Source organism: Macaca mulatta, chromosome 15 (genome assembly GCF_049350105.2).
Source record: "Macaca mulatta isolate MMU2019108-1 chromosome 15, T2T-MMU8v2.0, whole genome shotgun sequence".
Lineage (NCBI taxonomy): Eukaryota > Metazoa > Chordata > Mammalia > Primates > Cercopithecidae > Macaca > Macaca mulatta.
This window is the reverse complement of record NC_133420.1, coordinates 124707267-124732200: the sequence shown is the minus strand read 5'-3', so window position 1 is coordinate 124732200 and position 24934 is coordinate 124707267. Positions and strand designations below refer to the sequence as shown.

The 24934-nt window shown below is 46.4% G+C and overlaps 1 protein-coding gene and 1 pseudogene across 3 annotated transcripts; both read right to left on the bottom strand.

The window, feature by feature from the left end:
* Window positions 1–9173: 9173 nt before the first annotated feature.
* Window positions 9174–20404, bottom strand: LOC144334791 (uncharacterized). Of its 2 annotated transcripts, none has more exons than XM_077966445.1 (2): window positions 20113–20404; window positions 9174–9936 (listed from the first exon to the last, which is right to left on the bottom strand). In XM_077966445.1, the coding sequence occupies exons 1-2, from the start codon at window positions 20277–20279 to the stop codon at window positions 9654–9656; spliced, it is 450 nt and encodes a 149-aa protein (XP_077822571.1). In that variant the 5' UTR covers window positions 20280–20404; the 3' UTR covers window positions 9174–9653. The 2 variants fall into 2 exon arrangements, 1 of the variants encoding a protein (XP_077822571.1); XR_013404976.1 differs by lacking the exon at window positions 9174–9936 and adding an exon at window positions 15161–16313 and having other exon boundaries at window positions 20113–20280.
* LOC718035 (lysine--tRNA ligase pseudogene) lies at window positions 12767–13927 on the bottom strand (annotated as a pseudogene). Its single transcript, XR_013787.5, has one exon. The product of XR_013787.5 is annotated as a lysine--tRNA ligase pseudogene (transcript).
* Window positions 20405–24934: the final 4530 nt, after the last annotated feature.

Sequence of the window (24934 nt, the reverse complement as noted above, 5' to 3'; positions counted from 1 at the left end):
GAGGGAAACCAGCGCGGGCGCCGGGAGGCCGATGCAGGGGCGGGCGCCACGGAAAGCGCTCAAGCCCATTGGTGAAGCCGTCTGATTGAAGTGCGCGTCGCTCTTTCGCCTTGGCCTAGCTGAGCTCGTCCGTCCCCCCGACTGGAGGGCGGCGGCTGGGCCCGCCTCGCGCGGGGCGTCCACCGCGGGGAAGGCGGGTCTGGCCCGCCTACCAATACCATCTCCTTCTTTCCTATTGGAGGGCTGGGAGAGTGGCGGGAGTGGTGTCCTCCGGGCCCCGCCCTTTGCGCGTGATGGGCGGCTGTGTCACGTGGCCGCTGAACGCACTTCCCGCGGGGCGGGGCGGCTGCTTTGCTTCCTCAGGCTTCTGGGGCAGTTTACACGTGCGCGACCCGGAAGGTCCAAACGCTGTCCAGGGTGCAGCCTCGGGCCCTTCTCTGTCAGCTGACCATGTGCCCTTCAGGAGGCCTTGGCCAGGCCAGCTCTCTGTGCCTCAGTTTGCTCATCTGTCAAATGGAGGAGTTGTGTCCGCCCAACCTTTTACTTTTATTCCTTTAAGTTTTGGGGTCTGAGAGTTTTTTTGTTACTTGTGTTTTCGAGACAGGGTCTCTCGTTCTGTCTCCAGGGCTGGTGCAGTGGCGCGGGTCACGGCTCACTGTAGCCCTGACACCCGCGCTCTAGAGATCCTCCCACCTCAGCCTCCCTGAGCTTTCTTTTGTTATCTTTTCCATCCCATGTTTTGAAGATTTTTGTCTTAAAACGTTTTTCAAAGCAATCCTTGATTTTCTTGTTTTAAAGTTAATCCAAAGCAGAGTTCATCCCCATTACAACTTTCACATGCTAGGACTCTGAAATCACTAGTTAAGGTACCGTTTGAGGTCTCTGCCAGTTCTAAGATTTTATGACTGAGAACCCCAAGACCTGGGCTCTTGCTCTGCTTTTAGTAATTCTTTGTGACTTTGAGCAACACTTTAAAAATTTGGGTCCTTATCTGTAATAGAACTATGGGAAATAGTACTTGACATGCTGTACGTTTACATTTATGATCTCAGGTGGTGATACCAGCTCCCCTTTTAGCACTCATGTTAGTGCATGCAGTAAGTGCCAGAGGAGTTTGTTTCGTTTTGTTGTTTTTGATGGGGACTTTATTTTGTGAGCTAAAGTGGACAAGAAACTAGAGGGGGGAAAACTTGAGCTTGAGCCATGGGTGGGATTTAGGGAGGACTTCTTGAGGTTGGAAGATGTATTGAGAAAGGAGAGAGCAGGCCCCAGAGCTGGATAGAGTACAGTTCAGGGAAACTGTGTGCTTATGCTGCAGGGGATGTGGAACTCTTCAAGGGCAGAAACTGTTTCGTTCCTGTCTATGCCAAGTACCTAGCACATCAGTAGGGCGGTATTAAATGAAATCTAATAATGATGAAGTAGGCAGAAGTGGGAAGAAAGTATGAGCAAATAAATCAGGATGTTGTTGAATATCAGAGTTAAAAGGTGCTGTGAGCTTCAATTAGAGGTTGGTAGTAGAGGCTGGTGGGCCAGTGTGTTTTAGAAGAAATTTATAACAAGAAGCCGTATAGCACTATGAGCCCTTCTGACATTTTCTTCATATGTTCATCGGAAACTTCTTGGTGAGTTTGCAAAGGTGCATATGACATACATTACCCTTTACCTTCCTATCTATGCTTCATTTTTTACCCTTAAAGGCCAACTAAATGACCCTAAAGTGGAATCCATTTGGAAAATGTTAATGGATTTGCCAATATACATGAAAACTGAATTTTAAAAAACTTTGAAGTTAAAAGACAAATAAAAATTGGCAACATTGTAAAAGTCTAAAAACATCTCTAAGAGACAAAACATTAATCTGAATGTCCAGTGGTTAAAAGCAAGCATCTGGAACCAGACTGCTGAGTGTGAATCCTAGTTCTGCCTCTTCCTAGCTGTACAACTATACACTGGGCAAATTGTTTATCTTTTCTGTGCCTCAGTTTCTTCATCTATAAAAGAAGGATAACAGTACTTACAGGCTGTTGAAAAGATGAATATAAACATCTTAAGAGCTAAGAACAGTGCTTGGTACACATAAGTACTACATAAGCATTTGCTAATATGTTATCCTTAATAAAGTGGATTTTTTTTTTCAAATCAGTAAGATAAAGTGAACACTCCTATTAAAATATGGTCTGTTTAAAAGGATGTGAACTGACAACAAAAGAAAATGGCAAATACATGTGAAAAGATGCTCATCCTCACTAGTAGTCAAATAAAGACAAATCTTTAAAAAACAATGAAAGCGTTCTCATCTCTTAGTTGATCAGTGGCATTGTAGAAGGAAACACTGGAGGCATTAGTATAAATTTCTACAATTCTACGGGCCAATTTGGCAGCAAGAATCGGAATCTTTAAAAGTGTTCTTTAATCCAGCATTTAGCCCTGCTAGGAATTTATGCCTAGAAAATAACAGGACATACATACAAAGATCCTCCACAGGCATCATCTTGTTTATAGTAGCCTCAAATCACAACCATCTACCAGTACACCATAGGGAGTGCATAAATTATGGTCCAAACATGCCATGAGAAGGTATGATCATGGCCAGGCATAGTGGCTCACGCCTGTAATCCCAGCACTTTGGGAGGCCGAGGAGGGGGGATCACTTGAGGTCAGGAGTTTGAGACCAGCCTAGCCAACATGGTGAAATCCCATCTCTACTAAGAATACAAAAATTAGCCGGGCGTGGTGGCATGTGCCTATAATTCAGCTACTCAGGAGGCTGAGGTGAGAGGATCACTTGAACCCAGGAGGCAGAAGCTGCAGTGAGCCGAGATCATGCCATGGCAGGCCAGCCTGGGTGACAGAGTGAGACTCCATCTCAATTAAAAAGAATTTCAGCTTAAAATGTTCTTAGTTCTTCAACAGAACCAAGATACTGATGGTTGACAAATATCTACAAGTCAAATCAAAGCATTTGTAAACAACAGGGGAAACAAAATTCATTGAGCGGGAACTTTGTCTTGCTCTCTCTTGTGCATCCAGTCACCACCACAGGGCCTAGCACCCGACAGGCATCCAAGAGATACAGACATATAAGGCTGAGGCAGGAGAATTACTTGAACCTGTGAGGCAGAGGTTGCAGTGAGCTGAGATTGTGCCACTGCATTCCAGCCTGGGCGACAGAACGAGACTCTGTCTCAAGGGAAAAAAAATTAAAAAAAATAAAAAAGTTCTGATTGTAATGTAGATCTATATTTATTGATATGGGAAGATTATCAGGATATGCTATTTTTTTTTCTTTTTTTTTTTTTTTTTGAGATGGAGTCTCACTCCATCTCCCAGACTGGAGTGTAGTGGTGTGGTCTCTGCTCACTGCAAACTCCGCCTCCTGGGTTCAGGCCATTCTCCCGCCTTAGCCTCCTGAGCAGCTGGGACTACAGGTACCCGCCACCACACCCGGCTAATTTTTTTTTTTTTGTGTGTTTTTAGTAGAGATGGGGTTTCACCGTGTTAGCCAGGATGGTCTCGATTTCCTGACCTCGTAATCCGTCTGTCTCGGCCTCCCAGAGTGCTGGGATTACAGGCATGAGCCACCGTGCCCGGCCTTCTTGTTTTTTTTGAGACAGAGTCTCGCTCTGTCGCCCAGGCTGGAGTGTAGTGGCGCGCTCTTGGCTCACTGCAACATTTGCCTCCTGGGTTCAAGCAATTCCCTGCCTCAGCCTCCTGAGTAGCTGGGATTACAGGCTCCTGCCACCATGCCCAGCTAATTTTTGTATTTTTAGTAGAGACAGGGTTTCACCATCTTGGCTATGCTGGTCTTGAACTCCTGACCTCATGATCTACCCACCTCAGCCTCCCAAAGTGCTGGGATTACAGGCATGAGCCACTGTGCCCAGCCAGGATATATTATTAAGTGAGAACTAAGGTTACAAAAAATTCGTTTGCCTTAAACAGCAGTTAACTCTGGAATTACTCGTGGCCTATATATATATGGATTCCTGGCAGTATGTATTGCTTTCATAATTAGGAAAAAATATAAAAATAAAAGCCATGCCAGTAACTGATAGTTGTTCCCCAATATCCAATGTCTCCTTTTTCTATAGTAAACAGAAACCCAGTTTTTTGGTGAGAGTAGATTTAAATGACCCCCTGAGCGTGCCTGTGTGACTAAGTTCTGGCTGGTGAGCTGTGAGCAGGATGGAAGGGGGTTCTGGATTTCCTCTCTCTCCCGCTTTCTGATTTCTAGCTACCTGGGTGTAATTGGGGTGTGGTGGAGAGCCGCTGTCCCCACCAGTTGCACGCAGCAGTGAAGAGCTAACCTGAGTCCCCTGGTAGCATCACAGGGCACTTTCTACACAAGCTTAGACTTTAAGTGAGGAAGACATGACTTCTATCTCATATAAGCCCCTGAAATTTGGGTATACTTTTGCTGGAAGCTGGCCCAATGTGGCAGACATGCATGTGGGCATTTTGTGGAGAGAACATGCAGCCTTTGGAATAGAACAAACATGAGTGAATGTCCAGCAACTCTGTTTCCTAGGAACACCTTTGGATAGAGACTTCATATTTCAGCTAGATCATACCTAGGAAAGTGATTTGGGACTGCTGAGTGATAAACAGAGCCTGGTTGTCATTAATGATCATTATTTGGCAACGGATAGGAAGAGCATGCATTTTGCAATTTGGGATCAAACAGAACAACCTGCTTGCAGTGCAAAGCAGCCCATGGTGTTCCTTGGGTTCCAGTCCGAGCATGCTCCTGTGTCCAGCCTGGGCCTACCTCTCCATTCGCCACTCCTGCCACTGCTCAGGTCACCTGGCATGCTTGTCCCATCTTCGTCTGGCTGCTCCTTGTCACCCAGATGGCACTTGAACCTCCCCTATTTAGAGAGGACTTTGCTGGCCACCCAGTGTAAATCTCCACCTTAAATCAGATTTCACCACTCCGTTTTTGTAACATAACATTTTGGCACTCTCTGGCTCCATCTTGCTTGTTTTATTGATGTTCTACCCCCATTAGGGCAAGGAACTTGTCTGGCATGTTTTCACTACTGTATCTTACATTCTAGAACAGGGCCTGGCAAACACAGTAGGTACCCAATAAATCTCTCTTGAAGTGTACAATTAGTGAAGAGATGGCCAGGCGCGGTGGCTCATGCTTGCAATCCTAGCACTTTGGGAGGCCGAGGCAGGCAGATTGCCTGAGCTCAGGAGTTTGAGACCAGCCTGGGCAACATGGTGCAACGTGGTAAAACCTCGTCTTTACTAAAAAAAAAAAAAAAATTAGCCAGCCATGGTGGCACATGCCTGTAGTCCCAGCTACTCGGGAGGCTGAGGCACAAGAATCACTTGAGCACAGGAGGCGGAGAGTTCCAGTGAACCTGGTGAGCTGAGATCACACCACTGCACTCTAGCCTGGGCGACAGAGGGAGACCCCACCTCAAAAACAAAACAAAATGAAAAACCTCAAAAAAAAAAAAGTGGAAGCGGAGCTTGAAGGATACAAATAAAAGGAGTGGCCACAAGGGGAGTCTCGCTCATGAGAGTCAGGACTCACAGAAAGTATGAATAAGTTGAGAGAGAAGCAACTGGCTGGGCCCAGGAAGATAACTGGGCAGAGATGCTGAGTAGTGAGTAGACCAGCAAAGTCCTGCAGCTGAGGTTCCTAGAGTAGCCAAACCCCAAACCACAGCCAGAGACCCCTTGTCCCTAAGGCCTGTGTCCCAGAGGCCTTGCCATCTCATGGTTACAACTCTACCTGTCTATCTGTCTCCATCCAGCCTTAGGACAGAACCCTCCCTCTACCTTTCTTAAAATGGACAAACAAGTCTGTTTTCCTTGTAACCAAAACAACTAAGGGAAAGCAAACACATCCTCCTGGAAATTGTGACCTTCACCCTCCCTAAGCCCTTCCCCTGGGAGAGATGTAGTGCTCTGCCTTCATGTAGCTGCTCCCTTCCGGCCCGACACTCATCACATGGTGTTGCAAAGATGAGTTTGCCTCTTGGTCTCCCGACTGTTCACAGGTTAGACTTCCTGCTCTTATTCCTGAGTGTGACAGTTTTATGTGTCCTCTTGACTGAGCCTCAGGGTGCCCAGATATGTGGCCAAGCATTATTTCCAGGTGTGTCTTTGAGGGTGTCTGGAAGACAGCAGCATTTGAATTGGCAGACTGAGGAAGGCAAGTGGCCCTCCCCAGTGTGGGTGGGCGGCATTCAATCCATTGAAAGCCCAAATGGAACAAAAAGGTGGAGGAGGGTTGAATTTGCTCTGCCTGTTTGAGCTGGAATATTGATCTTCTCCTGCTCTCAGTGCTCCTGGCTCTCAGGCCTTCAGACTCAGACTGGAATCTACACCATCACCTCTCAAGCCCTCAGGTCTTTGAACTGTACCACCAGCTAGCTCTCCTGGGTCACCAGCTTGTGGATGGCAGATTGTGGGATTTCTCAACTTCCATAAATCACACAAGCCAATTCCTCATAATAAATCTCTTTATATCTGGATATAGCTCCTCTTGGCTGTTTCTCTGGTGAACCCTGCCTAATACACTGGGTCTTCTGCAACAGTCAGCCCAGGTCTGTCTTAGCACAGAGCATCATGGATTTTTTGACCACGAGGGTGATGTCTGGATAGTGCCTTCCAAAACCTCACCTAGGAGCCTCCCATTTTCTCTGTGCTCAGAAAAGCTGCCTCTTGAAGAATTACAGCAGAAAGAGAGAAAACCCACAGCTGGGGGCCCAGGCACAGTGAGTCTCCCCAGGGAGCATTCCCGGGTGGAGTGGACATTCATTATATTTTCTACTTACAACCAGGGGTTTGCAAACTGGTGATGGCCTGGGGGTCACATCTGGTTCACAGAAGTTCTTTCTTACACCCACGCAATGTTTTAAAGCTATTTTTAACTAGCTGACAGCATGCAAAAGAATCAAGACATTTAACAGGAAAAAAAAAATCTAGATTTCTTGCTTTTCTAAAAAAAATTGGCATCTCTGGCTACACTCAGCCTACATTCCAACATGACAATATTTTCTTTATGTGCAGCATGGGCTCTGCTGTTTGTCACAGTCCCCATTGAGCCTGCTTCATTCTTACTACGAGCCTGGCCTCTGAAGTCATCTAAATTTGTGTCCTCTGGCCTGGAAGCACGGCCTCTTCTTTTGAAATACAGCTCCTGCCCCACTTTAGTTAGTGGGGTTTTGGTCTCAGCTGTTAATCACAGTACCTTAAAAACGGAGGTGAGTGGGTAACACACACTGGTAAGTTCTATAAGGGGACAGTACCTCAGTAAGGCCAGTGTCCCCTCCTGGAAATGTAGTAAACATGAACTAGGAGAAGGAAGTCCTCTTAGCCTCAGATCTCAAGCTATAATGACATGTGAGAAGAAGTCAGCCCACAGCAGAAAAAGCAAAGCAAGAGTAAAGAAACAGAGACAAGGCCGGGCATGGTGGCTCACGCCTGTAATTCCAGCATTTTAGAGGCCGAGGCGGGCAGATCACAAGGTCAGGAGTTCGAGACCAGCCTGGCCAATATGGCGAAACTCCATCTCTACTAAAAATACAAAAATTAGCTGATTGTGGTGACACACGCCTGTAGTCCCAGCTACTCGGCAGGCTGAGGCAGGAGAATGAATCACTTGAACCCGGGAGGCGGAGGTTGCAGTGAGTTGAGATCACGCCACTGCACTCCAGCCTGGGTGACAGAGCAAGACTCTGTCTCAGAAAGGAAAAGAGACAAAAAGCAGAGAAAGAGGTCATGATAGCAGCTGAGTCCCCACATCCAGGCATCCTCAAGGCCACTCCCCCGCTTCCCCACTGAGCATCAGAAGCTGTACATTTCCCTCTTTCTCCCCGGAGCTGGAAGGAATTTCTGTCACTTGCAACCAGAGATGCTACTAATGAAGTGGTTAGGAGGAGGACTGGCTTGAGAGTGACATCTGCAATCCGCATTTCTACCATGCTATTTGCGATTTTGGACAAACTGCTGATCTTCTTTCACCTCAGTTCATCTGTCTGTTCGGTGGGCACGGGGCACGAGGCAAATGCTTGCCTCCGCAGGTGGAATGGAGTTCTCATAATGTAACGTACATAAAGCATTCAACTCGGTGCTTGTGCATAAATAGGTATGCAGAAAGTATTTCATCAACACTGAATTTTAAGATAAATGTTTAATAAAAACTAGTGGACTGGAAAGAGGAGTGAGTGAAGTCCTGGAGAATTGTAATAGTGGTTTCTTTTTAAAGATAGGATGTCACTCTATCACTCAGGCTGGAGTGCAGTGGCACGATCATAGCTCACTGCAGCTTCGAACTCCTAGGCTAAAGCGATCCTCTCACCTCAACATCCCAAGTAGCTGGAACTACAGGTGGGGGACACCACGTTTGACCATTTAAAAAAAGAATTTTTTTTTTTTTTTTGGTAGAGACAAGGTCTCCCTATGTTGCCCAGACTGATCTCAAACTCCTGGCCTCAAGTGATCCTCCTGCATTGGCCTCCCAAAGTGCTGAGATTATACAGGTGTGAGCCACCGCCCCAGGCCAGCAGTGTTCTTTAAGGTGATATTTCCAAATCAGTACTGCTTTCAGAAACTTGGGAATATCCCACAAGAAACTAGGCGTCACCCAGATGGACTTGGATTTGTTTTACGGCTCACTGTTTAAGTAAATGTGTGATCCTAAATCAGTTATTTACATTTTTTGACCCTGAGTGTCTACCTATAAGGTGGAGATAATAATTCTCAGCTCTTTTAGTTATTTTGAGAATTAAATTAACGCGTTAATACGAAGGGTGCATAGTAGTCTATGGTAAGCATTGAATAAACTGCAGTTAGGACTGTTGTGATGGAAAAAGAACAAAATCCATGGACAAGGGCTAACCAAAGGCTTCATTTCTGTGGAGTCATTGCCATTGTAATGTCTAGTATTTGAAGCTCAATTGAGCTGGAATTGCATAGTAAGTCATCAGAGCACAATGCTGTTCTGTTCAGTTGTGCCAAGAACTTACCTCCTGCACCACCTCCAGCCCAGCTAAGCCCAGCATCTCCCACTAGTTAAAGTCCTCCTATGTTAGCTTTCAGCAACAAGCTTTTAAAGCAGGTTTCCATTAAAAATGAAAAAAACAAAAACAAAACAAAAAAAAACTCTGGATGATTAATTAGCAGCAGAATAACCCAAATCAAGAGAGAGATCACAATGTGGAAAGTTTTTTTTTTCTTTTTAAGAAGTGAAGTCTAGCAACTTTCAAATTACAGACAAAATGATGAAAGTTTTTGACATTTTGAGGCCAAAATACGACTTTACACTGTTGATTCCCTAGACCTAAACCCACTTCCTTGTGTGGAGAACACACCAGTGGAGGAAGTGGAGGAGGAATAACATGGGTCCCCACGAAGCTTTGCCTCTTTGTTCGGTTTTGGCAGCAAGCCCAACTCTGACTTGCATAAAATCTCCTGGAGCGTTTGTTCCAACAGTTCGCTCTGCACGGCCCCGCCCATCCTGCAGGCCTGGGGCAGCCTGGTCGCGGTGGCCAACGCCTGGGCCAACTCAGGCAGGACCAAGCCAGCAGTATCTATTCCTTTAATGAGCTCTTGAAAATAGTGCCCGATAGACACGTTGTCCTTTTCAGGGACCTGGGGGACCATGCCGTCATGCATGAGCCTCTTCATCTCTATCCTGAGCTTTTTGTGCTTGCTTGCAGAAACTGTACCGCATTCGGGTGCTGCTGCAGGAGCCTCAGCATCTGATGGCAGAGCTGGTGGGGGGCTGTGAGGTCCCGGGCCACCCATTGCATCCTCTCCAACTCGGAGCCATGCTCCAGCTCCAGCTCCTGCTTCAAGGTAACCATGCAGCTGCAGCTGTGGATGCCGCTGATCAGGCAGTTTCCGATGGTTTCGATCATGGTCCTTCTGCTGGTGGCACTGGTGGGCAGGTCTGATGAGCCTCTGTGTGTCCTGCCAAGGGAGCACTAACACACACTTAGGCAAGCCCTGCAGGGAGGCCCTCCAGCCCACAGGCTCTGCTCTGCCCGGGCTTCCACCCTGAGTCAGGGAGGCCCCAGACCTGGCAGACACTGCTGGTTGCCAGACCACTACCCGTTTTTCACCTCTTTCCTACCCAAAGAACTCTGATTTTTTGGAGAAACCAATGTGGGCAGCTAAAAATACGACATTCATTTCCTGCTTCCCTTGACATTGGGAGTAACCAGGTGTGCAATGGAAGCAGAAGTAGAATCCAGTCAGGTGGGCTTCTGGGAAGCTGCTTAAAAGTGGGTAGGTGCCCCTGGGACCAGTCTTGATCCTTCCCTTTCTCCTTGCCGGGATCACGGACAGTATGCCTATATGCAACAGTCATCCCGTGACTACTTGCTGACAAGAGCACATACCAAATAGCTGAGAGAAAAGGGCTGGAGCATCATGGCTCCCAAGCCAGCCAGCCTTGACTTCCTACCTTGAGACATTTCATTAAAGTAAAAAAATAGAACCCCTAATTATTTAAAGCCACTGCTCATGGACTTCTGCTACAGCCAAATGCAGACCATTGTTGAAAGAATAGCCACATGGAAGAAATCACCTGAATAATTTAGAGGGGAATAAATGAAATCTAAAATACAACCATTCTAACATTTCTAGAAAAAGTCAAGATCTCATACTCTAGAACTGGTGGTCTTCAGTTCACCCCTGAAGCCCAGCACCAAGCTGGGCACAGCGGCTCACACCTGTAATCCCAATACTTTGAGACCCAAGGCAGGTGGATTGCTTGAGCTCAGGGGTTTGAGGCCAGCCTGGGCAACATGGCACAACCCCATCTCTGCAAAATATGCAAAAATTAGCTGGGCATGGTGGTACATGCCTGTAGTCCCAGCTATTCTGGAGGCTGAGATGGGAGGATCCCTTGAGCCCAGGAGGTCAAGGCTGCAGTAAGCCGTGATTGTGCCACTGCACTTCAGCCTGGGTGACACAGCAGGACCCTCTCTCAAAAATAAGTAAAATAAATAAAACGCAGTACCAGTATCACCCGGTGATCAGGTCTTTCCAGATGGGGCAGCAAAAAGTAGAGGAAAGCACACCAGTGGAGCCACACAGACCCAGGAGAACCTTGGTTCTTGCTAGCTGGGTAGACTTGGATCTCAGTTTTCTGCCTTCTAAGAAAGGGATCCTGGCCAGGCACAGTGGCTTATGCCTGTAATCCCAGCACTTTGGGAGGCTGAGGCGGGCGGATCACCTGAGGTCAGGAGTTTGAGACCAGCCTGGCCAACATGGTGAAACCCTGTCTCTACTGAAAATACAAAAATTAGCTGGGTGTGGTGGCAGGCACCTATAATCCCAGCTACTGGGGAGGCTGAGGCAGGAGAATTGTTTGAACCTGAAAGGCGGAGGTTGCAGTGAGCCAAGATGGTGTCATTGCATTCCAGCCTGGGTGACAGGGTGAGACTCCGTGTCAAAAAAAAGAGAAACAAACAAACAAACAAACAAAAACTCAGGAGTTGGGGGAGTGGGCTCAAGCATGCGCACTAAGGGGTAAAATGGTGGAGTGTAACTGTTATATGACTGTCTAGGAACACTTGACCAGGACAGGAAGAACGCCTCAAGTGAGTATGCTCACAACTCCAGTAAACGCACTGTGCATGCAGCTCCTCTTAAGTGCTGGCGGGCCACTGCACATGGGGACAGCCCACCCCACTGGAAGAATCAGGGGAGAAGGGACGCAACTGCCCGGAAGCATGCCAATGTAGAAAACCCCCGGTCAAAGGTCAAACAATGCACTCTGAAGTTTCCCGCTGGCCCTCTTCCAAATGTACTTTCTTTCTTTTTTTTTTTTTTTGAGAAGAGACAAATGGTTTATTTGGTAACAAGGATTAAAAAGAAATGTTTAATTCTTTGTCTCTCTTCTGATGACTGAACTGAACCGCGGTAGTCAAATGGAAAGCGACACACAAGAATTCCCTTGCAGACCTTGATCTTTTGCAGAAATGCAAAGACGCCTGAGTTATACAACTTGCAATTATTATTTTCTAGACAGAAGTGCCAACTGTTGTGCTTTCCAGCATATCAGTGGTTGCTACATTCTCCTTCTTGTCTTCGGGTTTCATGGCAGGAAACAGAAGTACTTCCTTGATGTTGTTGGAGTCCATGAGAAACATGGCGACTTGGTCAATGCCCATGTCCCAGCCAGCTGTGGGGGGCAGCCCGTATTCCAGGGCAGTACAGAAGTTTTCATCTATGAACATGTTGATTCTCTGGAAGGATGGGGTGAAGTCAATATCATAGACTTGGCCCTCTGGGCCACCTGGGGGTAGGTGACCTTGTAACTGCCTGTAATATGCTTCACCATCCCTGAAACCATCTTCTCCATGACTTCCATGAGATGGTGATAGTCTGCATGGGCCATGTAGAACTCACAGGTGGTGAACTCAGGATTGTGTGTCAAATCAATCAATCCCCTCATTCCGGAACTGGCGTCCAATTTCATAAACCTGGTCGATGCCACCAACCAAAAGCATGGTAGAGTTCTGGAGCAATTCTCATATATAAATTCATGTCCAGTTTGTTGTGATAAGTGATGAAAGGCTGGGCCACAACTCCCTCTGGGATGATGTTCATCATGGGAGTTTCAATCTCTAGGAATCCCAGCTCATTCAAGAAACTTCTTTTTTTTTTTTGAGACGGAGTCTGGCTCTGTTGCCCAGGCTGGAGTGCAGTGGCCGGATCTCAGCTCACTGCAAGCCCCGCCTCCCGGGTTCACACCATACTCCTGCCTCAGCCTCCTGAGTAGCTGGGAGTACACACGCCCGCCACCTCACCTGGCTAATTTTTTTTGTATTTTAGTAGAGACGGGGTTTCACCGTGTTAGCCAGGATGGTCTCGATCTCCTGACCTCGTGATCCGCCCGTCTCGGCCTCCCAAAGTGCTGGGATTACAGGCTTGAGCCACTGCGCCCGGCCAAGAAACTTCTTATATATATGATGCTCTTAGAGTAGATGATAAATTTCTGCCTCACAAAATATTCAGGATCAAGTCCACATATCTCTGGTGATACCTTGTTTCCTTATCTTTGAGGCCAAAGTGAAGATGTGGTAACATCTGCAAACAGGGAGACAGCAGTGTGATCTCATGCGGAATGATGCTCAGCTCACCTTTCTTGGTTTTCGCAGGACTCCTTGAACTCCAGTTATGTCTCCCTGACACAGTTTGTTATTATGAATAAATTCTTCTTCTGATTTATAATTTCTGGAATTGGCCATGACGTGCAGTTTCACCCCCTCTCATAGAAGATGAGCTTTCCTCCAGAAGCTCTTTTGGTATGGATCCTACCTGCCACCTTTAAGGTGATGTCAGTCAGGTGATCCCCAGGCTGTAGGTGACTATATTCTGGGATGAAGTCAGTGAGATGTCTACATGGAACTTGTGTGGGGATGGATCTTCCCCATTGACCTTCAGTTGATGAATTGCTTGACGGTGAATTTTGTTGTATTGATTTGGGTCCAGGCTCTCTTCCTCAGGACCCACACCATTGTCAGTGGTGTGCTTGGTGGCAGCAGTGGTGGCTTGGCTTAGCTGTTTCTCACTGAGCTCTTTCCGCTTGGCTTCCTTCTCTGCTACTTTCTTATTGGCTTTCAGGCGTCTCTTCAGCTCACTTCTTTGATCAGAAAATGGCTTATCCTTGTGAGGCGCTGTGAAAGGAGCAAGTTGACCCAGTCGCAGTTCCCTGCGACCCAACTCTACCCAGGAGGTTTTGCGCAGAGACCCCCTAACAAGCCTTACAGCAGCTTGTGTCAACATGGCAGAACACCCTGGAACTAATGGTTACCACCACCACTGCACTCCAGCTGGGGCAACAGAGACTTTGTTGCTCAGTTTTGGCTCGCTACCATCCACTTTCACCTCGGCTCCCTGCACTGCTGCCATCTTCCCAGAGGGCCCGACCCAGAAGTGATGAGGATAGTACGTTAATTTCCAGGTCCAAATATACTTTATTTCTTTCAGTCCTGCTCTAAAGCTTTTTAATAAACTGTCACTCCTGCTCTAAAACTTGCCTCAGTCTCTCCCTCTACCTTATTCCCCTCCGTCAAATTCTGTTTGCTGAGGAGGCAAGAATTCAGGTTGCTGCAGACCCACTCGGATTTGCTGCCGGTAACAGATGCAATTCATAAGGAGGGGTGCTGCGGTGATAGCCCCAGTCATTCCGATCCCTGGGGAGCCATGGTACCTGGAGTCCAGCAGGTTAGGAGGAGGAATTTTGGGGTGGGTAGCAAGGAATTGAGAATTCTCTTTTGTGCATGTTATGGTTGAGATGCTTGAGGGCATCCCGTCAAGATTTCTCTCTCTCTCTCTCTCTCTCTCCTTTCTTTTCTTCTCTTCCTTTCCTTTCCTCTCCTCTCCTCTCCTTTCCTTCTCTTTCCTTTCTTTTCCTTTCCTTTCTTTTCTCTGTCTCACTTTGTCACCCAGGCTAGAGTGCAGGTGCCATCACAGCTTATTGCAGCCTCGACCTTTCTAGATCAAATGATCCTCCCACCTCAGCATCCCGAGTAGCTGGGACTACAGGCTCACACCACTAAGACTGGATAATTTTTGTGTTTTTTGTAGTGATGGGGTTTTGCCATGTTGCCCAGGCTGGTCTGGAACTCTTAGGCCCAAGCGATCTGCCTGCATCTACCTGCCAAAGGGCTGAGATTACAGGCATGAGCTACCATGCCCGGCCCCTATGGGGACTTCAAGGAGGCAGTTTTGTGGGACTGGGATCAAGACAGGGATCTGAGTTGGAGATCTAGCTGTGGGAGTCATCAGCACAGAGGATTTTTAAAGGAAGGGACTTGAGATGAGATTATTTTTGGAGAGAATGTAGACACAGGCCTGAGGGCTGAGCAGTGGGGCACACCAAGATTTGTAGATGTGATAGAGGAAGATGAACATTAAGAAGTGGCCAAGTGAGCTGTAGAAGTTGGGAAAGACAGGAAGGGTAGATCTCCCGGAGGTTGTGGCCATTTTATTTCCCTCGAGTCCAGAAAATAGTTACTAAACACAGACTACTCTATGCAGAGTAACTGGAAGTGAGTGTTTCCTGAGATGTTGGCACATGGGGTCAAGAAAGGAAAGAAGTTAATAAAGAGAAGACTCTTGATTTATTTGTATCCTTCACCCAGTTGGGTCCTTTAAGATTTAAAACATTTCTTTTGAATTTTTAACACTAGTTTGGTTGTACTTCAGCTTCCAAGAAAACTTACAGTTCTGTTCTATATAGGAATATTAAAATGCTACAAGTTGTGGATTATTTTATACTTGTAAAAGGGTCTATTTTCTGATAAGTGAAATGATCTATTTTCTGATAAATATTTTAGGGCTTTCTATTGAGAACAGAGCCACAAATATGAAAAAGATTTAACATAGATTCCACCTTATTTGTTAGCTTGAATGAGTCATTCAAATTTCGGTTTTTATGATAAGGAATAAATGGTACAGTACACTTGTTTTCGAATAGGACAACTCCCATGGAGAAGTTCACACAAGAATAAGCTTGTTTATCTCCCCCAGCCCTGCTTCTCATTTAAAATACACTTGGATTCCCAGCACATAGAGTTATGGTTTTCCTCAGTACCCCCCAGTGAGCCATTAAGCTGGATCGTTAGGGTCCAGAACAGAGCCCTCCAATTCAGAGTGTACCATTAAGCTGCATCGTTAGAGTCCAGAACAGAGCCCTCCAATTCAGAGTGTACCATTAAGCTGGATCGTTAGGGTCCAGAACAGAGCCCTCCAGTTCAGAGTGTACCATTAAGCTGGATCGTTAGAGTCCAGAACAGAGCCCTCCAGTTCAGAGTGTACCATTAAGCTGGATCGTTAGGGTCCAGAACAGAGCCCTCCAGTTCAGAGTGTACCATTAAGCTGGATCGTTAGGGTCCAGAACAGAGCCCTCCAGTTCAGAGTGTACCATTAAGCTGGATCGTTAGGGTCCAGAACAGAGCCCTCCAATTCAGAGTGTACCATTGCAGGGGCATTTCTCAAAAGTATTAATTTAGCTCTTCACCGCCACTGAATTTCAGCTTAAAATGGGGCCAGGTGGGGTGGCTCACGCCTGTAATGCCAGCACTTTGGGAGGCTGAGGTGGGCAGATCACTTGAGGTCAGGAGTTCAAGACCAGCCTGACCAACACAGTGAAACCCCGTCTCTACTAAAAATACAAAAATTAGCTGGATGTGGTGATGTGCGACTGTAATCCCAGCTCCTTGGCAGGTCGAGGCGAGAGGACTGCTTGAACCCAGGAGGCGGAGGTTGCAGTGAGCCAACATCGTGCCACAGCACTCCAGCCTGGGTGACAGAGCGAGACTCCATCTCAACTAAAAAAAAAAAAGAAAGAAAAAAGAATTTCAGTTTAAAGTGTTCTTACTCCTTCAGTAGAACCAAGATACTAATGGTTGACAAATTTATCTAAAGGTCAAATCAAAGCATTTGTAAACAACTGGGGAAATAAAATTCACTGAGCTGGAACTTTGTCTTGCTTTCTCTTGTACACCCAGTCACCATCACAGGGCCTAGCACCTGACAGACATCCAAGAGATGCAGACAAATAAATAAATGAATGAGGAAAGTATGCATTTTGTTTTCTGATAATGCCATATGCATACTAGAGTTCAGTAAGCTCAGTTTTTCAATATCCTTTAAATCTTTAAAATAGCTTTATTGTCGGGTACGGTGGCTCATGCCTGTAATCTCAGCACTTTGGGAGGCAGAGGCAGGTGGATCACGAGGTCAAGAGTTCGAGACCAACCTGGCCAACATGGGGAAATCCCATCTCTACTAAGAATACAAAAGTTAGCCTGGCATGGTGGCACATGCCTGTAATCCCAGCCAGTCAGAGGCCGAGGCAGGAGAATCGTTCGAACCCAGGAGGCAGAGGTTGCAGTGAGCCGAGATTGCGCCACTGTACTCCAGCCTGGGCGACAGAGCAAGTCTCCATCTCGGGGAAAAATAAACAAACAAATATATACATAAATAAATAAATAAAATAAAATAGCTTTATTGAGTGTAATTTATGTACCAAGAAGTGTATAATTTGATAAGTTTTGAAACTTCTTTGGTATTTGGAAACCATCATCACAAGCAAGATCACGAACATATCTATCACTCCCAAAAGTTTCCTCACGCCTTCCTTCTACCCACTCCTGACCTTGCCTCTCCAAGCAATCACTGACCTTCTTTCTCTAATTGTATATGAGTTTGCATTTTCTAAAATTTTATATGAACAGAATCTTGCTCTTTTTTGTCTGGCTTCTTTCACTCAGCAATTTTCAGTTCCATTCATGGGTTCTTGTGTATATCAATTTGTTTCTCCATTCATCTGTACATCTGGGTTGTCTCCAGTTCAGGCCTATTAGTTTAAAAAGTTACTTTGAACATTTGTGCACAAGTCTCTGTATGCATGTCCATTTCCTATTCTCACATGCTTTGAAACCTAGGAATGGAATGACTGGATCACATATTTAACTTTTTAAAAATTTGCCAGACTGTCTCAAAGTGTCTATACCATTTCTGACAGCAGTGTATGAGTTCCACTTCCTCCGCATCCTCATCAACACTTGGTATGCTTTATCCTTTGTAAGAGGGGTGTAGTGCTATCTCCTGGTTTTATTTGCATTTCCTTAAGACAACCTTTGCATATGTTTATTTTTTTCATCTGTGTAGCTTCTTTGGTGAAGTATGCAAATACTTTGCTCAATTTTTTTCAGTTGTTTGTTTTCTTATTGTCGAGTTTTGAGAGTTCTTTATATTCTTTACCTTTTATCAGGTATGTGCTTTGCAAATATTTTTCTCCTTTTTTTTCTGTAAGTTTTATAGTTTTAGATGTTGTATGTAAGTTTATGATCTATTAAGAGATCTATTACATATAGTGTTAAGGATCAATGCCGGTTCCTTTTTTCTTTGTTTTCTTCCTTCCTTTCTACCTTTCTTTCCTTTTTTTTTTTTTTTTAAAAAAATGTTTTGGTATATGGATATTCACTGAAAAGGCCATCCTTCCTCCACTGCATTGCTTCTGTAGCCTTGTAAGAGCTCAGATTTGTGGGTTTATTTCCCAACTCTTTATTATTTTCCACTGTTCCATTTGTGTATCCTTATGCCAATATTATTTTGTTTTGATGGTTATAGCTTTATAATAATACTTTCTGATTTTTGTTTTTTATTAAAAATCTTTTTTTCAGAGAGGTCTCACTCTGTGGCTCAGGCTGGAGAGCAGTGGTACAATCATAGCTTGCTGCAGCCTCATACTCCTAGGGTCAAGCAGCCCTCCTGCCTTAGCCTCCCAAATGGATGGCTGGGACTACAGGTACATGCCACCTCACCTGGCTAATTTTATTTTAATTTTTTGTAGAGACAGGGTCTTGCTTTGTTGCCCAGGCTGGTCTTGAACTCCTGGCTTTAAGCGATCCTCTAGTCTCAGCCTCCCAAAGTGCTGGGATTATAGGCGAGAGCCACCATACCCAGCTATAATAGTTCTTCAAATCAGGTAGTGTTAGCGCTTCAACTTTGTTCTTTTTCAAAATTGTTTTGGCTACTCTAGAATCCTTGCCTTTCCATCTAAGCTTTGGAATCGCCTTGTTAACTAAAAAAAAAGTTTGCTGAGATTAATAACAATTGGATTAATAATTGGATTAAAGCTATAGAACAATTTGGGGAGCACCGACAGCTCAACAATGTTGAGTCTTCCTGCACATGAACAATGTATACCTCTTGTGAAAGGAAGATAAATCTTGGGGCACAAAATCACTAAGCCAAAGGGAAAAGTCAAGCAGTGAGCTGTGTCAGGCAACCTGCCTCCCATTTTATTCATAAATAAGATAGCTACAAAGATAAAACAGCTACACACCTCCTCCCTCATAATTTTCCCATAAGGAAATTCTTTTTAAATTAAAAAAATTTTTGACCAGGCCAGTGGCTCACGCCTATAATCCCAGCACTTTGGGAGGCAGAGGTGCGTGGATCGTGAGGTCAGGAGATAGAGACCATCCTGGCTAACACGGTGAAACCCCATCTCTACTAAAAATACAAAAAATTAGCCGGGTGTGGTGGTGGGGGCCTGTAGTCCCAGCTACTCAGGAGGCTGAGGCAGGAGAATGGTGTGAACCCAGGAGGCTGAGCTTGCAGTGAGCCGAGATCCTGCCACTGCACTCCAGCCTATTTTTATATTTTCTGTCTGTAACGTTCTGAAATATGGAATATAATTATTATAACTTTTAGTGTCTTCATCTATTAATTCTAACATCTGTCTCAGTTCTGATTTGATTTTGATTGTGTGATTATTGTCCTCATTATAGACGATGTTTTCCTGCTTCTTTGCCTGCCTGGTAATCTTTGATTGGATGCCAGACATTTTGAATTTTACTTGGTTGGGAGCTGGATATTTTTGTATTCCTATAAATGGTCAATTTTGTTATGGGATGCAGTGGAGCTACTTGGAAAGAGTTTGATCCTTTCAGGTCTTGCTTTCATTGTTTTTTAGGTGGATCCACAGCAGTGGTTCATCTAGGGCTAATTATTCCCGACTACTCGGAGGCAAGACCTTCTGAGTACTCTTCCCATTGTTCCACGATGTATGAGTTTTTCCGGTCTTGTGGAAATAGGCATTGTTCCTTGTCCTGTGCAAGCATCAGGTGCTCTTCCCTCAGTAATTTTGTTTCCTTGTCTAACCTTGGGTAGTGTCTTCACAGACATATGCTGATCAGTTCACTGCTAAGTAGTCAAGGAAGACCCTCAACAGGTCTGCAGGATCTCTCTTTGTGTAACCATCTCCTCTCTGAACTCTGTCCTATGTACTCTAACTGCTGTGGTCTCCCTCGACTCTTAGCTCCATCTCCTGAACTCAGGGAAGGCAAATTAATTGGCTATTAACTGTTTACTTTTTGAAGTCCTGAAAGTAATCAGGACTGACCCAGTTCTTAAGGTGCACATTTCAAAACTTGGCATGTTTCAGGACAGACTCAAGGGGAACCTGTCTCTAGAGAATGCAATGTATGATTTCTCCCTTGCATTTATACACGACCTTTGTTGGCCTAGTGCTCTGAAGAGAAAACTGTTGAATCCAGAACCAAACATTGTCTTCCTGTTAATGCAGGGACAAGAGAGGAACCATTCAAGCCATACCTCAGTTTCCTGGGCTGTGCTCTCAGATCTCTGCAGCACCTGCTGAATGTCCTCAGCAAAGCTTTTCTCTCTGTGTACGCATCAGCAATCTTGGCTACCTGGCGAGAACTGTGGTCCCCAAAGAGCTTGAATATCCTGCACATTGGCTCTTCATCACTTAGGCACATCGGATTGAGAAAAGAAAAGTCAGTGAAACTTTCTTTCCTTCCTTTTCTAGCCCTATGCACTAGAGATCTGCCCTACCCAGGCTGATGACATTGTGAATGTGTGAAGCAAGTATTAAAAGTCAGTTGCACAGACACCTTGGTGTGTGTAGAACAGAAGTGATGGTAGTACTAGGATGGTCTGGTCGTGATTTAGTAAATGCATGTTGTTATTTCATGGAATCCTCACACAACCACCACCCTTTGCCTTAGATAGTATTTTTTTTTTTTCCAGACAGGGTCTTGCTTTGTCACCCAGGCTGGAGTGCAGTGGTACAATCTCAGCTCACTGCAACCTCTGCCTCCCAGGTTCAAGTGATTCTCCTGCCTCAGCCTCCCAAGCAGCTGGGACTACAGGCACATGCCACCATGCCTGGCTAATTTTTTGTATTTTTAGTAGAGACAGGTTTCGCCATACTGGCCAGGCTGGTCTCTAACTCCTGGCCTCAAGTGATTTGCCCGCCTCAGCCTCCCAAAGTGCTGGGATTACATGTGTGAGCTACCACACCCAGCCTACATAGTACGGTTTTATGGGTAAGGAAGCTCAGAAGGCGGTAAGTAACTTGCCAGGAAGGGACAGCACTGTGATTAGAAGACAAGGTCCTTCTGAGTCTAAGGTCAGAGCTTTTCCCATGTTGCCACACCGCCTGCCTCATAGGACTGCCGTGAGAATTAAATAGGGTGATGCACATAAGATGCCTGGAGTAGTGCCTGACACCTGGATGACATTAAACCACTGGTAGCTATTGATAATATTACAAGGACCTCCACAAACAAAGTAAGCCCCACTACGGGACTCAGAGCTGAGAACATTTCTAGATGGAGGGGATCAAAGAGGTGCATGCCCCCTGCCTGCTGCTTCTGCTTCCTCCCCTTCCTTACTCAGCTCAGGGGCAGGCTCTAAATGAATACCCTGGAGGTGACTGCTGAAGATGAGGCAGAACCGTAGCAAATTTGTGAAAAACTAAACCAATTCTTAAAGGCATAGTCTAAAGAGGAATACGTAATTGCACTTCAGGGGCTTGACCTAGCCTGTCCCAAGCAATGTCATTGATCTCAGCAGAAGTGCAAGCTGCAAGGAAGAGAGGAGTGGCCCAGGCGGCTGGCTGAGGGTAGAGGATCTCAGAGTGACCCTGCCCCACCGTGGGGGACCTGATTCAGAGCTAGGAGACCCTCTTCCAGAGCCTCTTTCAGAGCCACATCTCTGCTTTGGGAGTTGGCTTCAGAGTTTCAAGTTAACAGCAGAATTATGAAGTCTCATGAATACTTTTGACTTCTTCCAAATAAATTGTCAACTTAGGACACTGGATGTGGTGCCTCACGCCTGTAATCCCAGCACTTTGGGAGGCCGAGGCGGGTGGATCACGAGGTCAGGAGATGGAGACCATCCTGGCTAACACGGTGAAACCCGTCCCTACTAAAATTACAAAAAAATTAGCCAGGTGTGGTGGCGGGCGCCTGTAGTCCCAGCTACTCGGGAGGCTGAGGCAGGAGAATGGCATGAACCTGGGAGGCGGAGTTTGCAGTGAGCCGAGATCACACCACTGCACTCCAGCCTGGGAGACAGAGTGAGACTCCATCTTAAAAAAAAAAAAATTGTCAACTTATTTTACACTTGATAATTAGCAAAGACAAGCAACCTAGATGAGGCCCCTAAGGCCGGTGGCTGATGCTACCTAATCTATGTAACATGGAAACTCTGCCTTCTCCTACCCCTCTGGGATTGCTTGGGGAGTCAAGTAGGCTAAAGGTTGTAAATGTGCTTTGTCAACAGCAAAGAATTAAAGACTTTTTAAGGGGTATCCCATCTGACACAAGGATCCATCCTAAACTCAGTGCCAAAGGGGAAAATTACCTCAAAATTCCCTTTGAAGATCCCTTAGCAAGGGAATGTGGAGTGTCTTGTAGGACACATATAGTTTTGTAACAAGGCACACTGTAGATATGTGTGTAGAAATGTACAATGTACAGAGCATTGCACAGAAACAACCAAGTGTTCATATGACACACTGTGCGGAAAACATGTGCTGAGCATCCAAACGCCAGAATTTCACTCGGCTCTCCAAAGGAGTCACTCCTCACCAGCCATTCAGGAGGCAGCAGAAGGAATAGTTCGCCAGTCTCATCTTATCCCACCCCCTCTCTGAGATGACTGAGGGTGGCTGGAGTCTCATAAATCTCCTAAATCACTGTAGCTGTTTGAGCCCCTTCTACATGTGACCCCTTCAACCCCACTGTGGGCTGCAGGGCACCCACACACGCACAGACACAGGCACCCACACACATGCACATGCACACATGCACCCACACACGCACGCACACACACGCAACGCACACACGCACTCACACACATGCACAAACGCACCCGTGCACACACACACATGCACACACACACACACGCACCCACACACGCACCCACACATGCACACACATGCACACACGCGCACGCACACACACGCACCCCCCCACATGCATACACACACATGCACACATGCACCCACATAAACGCACACACATACACACCTGCCCACACACACACACACGGACACACACATCCACACACACACATATGCACCCACACGTGCACCCACACACCCACACGCGCACCCACACACCCACACGCGTGCACACACACACATATTCGTCCCTGGGCTTCACGTTACGAATCAAGAATAAAGTTAGCATTGCGTTGTGGATTTGGAAAGTAATCCTCTCCTATACTCCTGAGTAAACATCTGGTTTCAACTACGTAGGGTTGCTGAGTAATTTGACAGCATGGGCAGCTAGGCAAAAAGAAAATTTTAAAAAGTATAATTTAATACCAGATTAATGACTTCTCCACGCTTTTCACACAGCTGAGCGAGCTGGTTGTGCTCCTCGGTGTGAAGTGTCTCAAGCACTTCCTTAAGCTTTGCCAGGATATTTTCAGCCAGGATGTTTCTCTGCAATCCATTTGTTCCCCTGCCCCTCAAATAAATGTCCTAAGACACAGAGATGACATGAGTTTGTGGCAAATGCCTGAGGCCAAAGGCCACCTCATCTTTGGGGAAGGTTGAAATACGTCCCTTCCTGGTCACCAAAACACCATCTGGGAGGAGGAAAGAACTCACATTACACCCTGGGGAAGGCTGACAAGACCTAGAGAAGGAAGTGACTGTGAGAACCCTGCAAGATAGCACTTCCAGGCTGGCCCTGCTGTGGACCTGTTACCAGCATCTGTCATGCAAGTCACTACAAGCTCCATCAGGTGAAACTGGAGCCTGCGTTCCTTCAGTCCATTGAGTTTTGGTTAGGACCTACTCTGTCTTCCACAGAAACTCAGCCCAGTGGTAAGACAAATGCTCACAGTCAATGACTGTACAGTTGGATATGCCAGTGGAGTGCAAAGAATGAAGGACCAGGTCTCACTGTGTCTTTTATTGTCTGTATTGTGATGCTTTGACACCTGGGGCCTGCCCTCCCAGGGTTAGCCAACTCTTAGACAGAGTAAAGGATCTCACCTGGGACTGTGCGTTTCAGATGCAAACCAACCAACCCAGATTCCATACCCCCAACCATCCAGCCTTCTCACCCGCAGGCCACTGTCCACCTGCCCTAATTACCAGACCCAAGGTGCAGCTCCTATGCCTCAGAGCCCACTGAAATGATTCACACTAGCCAGTCTTTAGCCTGCTTCCCTTCCCTTCCCCATTTCTTCCCGTGGAAACCACAGCAAAGGCCCTAGACCACAGTTCCCTGCCATTCCCTCTGCCTCCTGATCAACCCTGGGGCTTCCCCATCCGGCCCTGCATGGTGGGGGGCTCCCTCCTCTTGGGAACTGTGAGTAACAAGCTACCTTTTCAATGGCAATCATCTCCTGATCTTTTGGCCCCCACAGAACCAGTGCAGGGAAGTGATTTCTTTTCTACCCCACTCAGAATTTCCCTGGCCCCTCAGAAATGAGAAAAGAACTTGTCTTGAAAAGAGGTGGACCTGGGTTTGAATTCCAGCCTAGCACTCACTACAGAATGCCACTGGTGTATAAATCTTTTCCAGAATTCAGCAGAATGAATACTTCAGGGAAGATGAATGGGCCAGCACCTGGGATCTGGGCCTTTTTTCTTTTCAAAGAAAACTGAAGAGCATTGAAAATGTCCCAGAGATCCTGCCTTCAGAGCTGGGCACACCAGTCCTCTCCCGCCCTCCTCTCTCAAATCTCTGCCTCCACTCAATCAATCCCAAGCTCTTTCCCACCCTCTCTAGGCTGCAGGTACAGCCGGTATCCCAGTCAGCACTGTCCCTCCGCTCGATCCTCTGTGTCCCATCAGGGTGAGGACGCCTGGCTACACGTGCTCAACCTTCTTGGGATGGCACCTGCATGACCTGCCCAAACCCCAAATCCAGTCTCAACAAAATTTCTGCGAAGACCTCCAGCATACTTCCTGTGCCCTTTGCGGGTTCCTTAAGGGCTCCCGGAGTCTGAGGAGCCTGTGTGTCTGTCACCTGGGAGGAGGGAAGCCAGAGAGCAGGGCAGGGGACAAGGACCGCCTCCCTTACAAAGGGGAGCTTCAGAGGGTGCCATTACCTCTAGTTGCTTGGTGCATAACTTAAAATCACAATAGAGAAATTAAGGCTGCCAC

Excerpts from the sequence above, each read along its gene's own strand:
- LOC144334791 (XM_077966445.1), bottom strand. The coding sequence starts at position 20,279 with ATGTGCCTAAGTGATGAAGAGCCAATGTGCAGGATATTCAAGCTCTTT. Across the intron at positions 9,937-20,112 it reads GCACAGCCCAGGAAACTGAG|GACACACAGAGGCTCATCAG; the intron begins GTATGGCTTGAA and ends CTCCCTTGGCAG.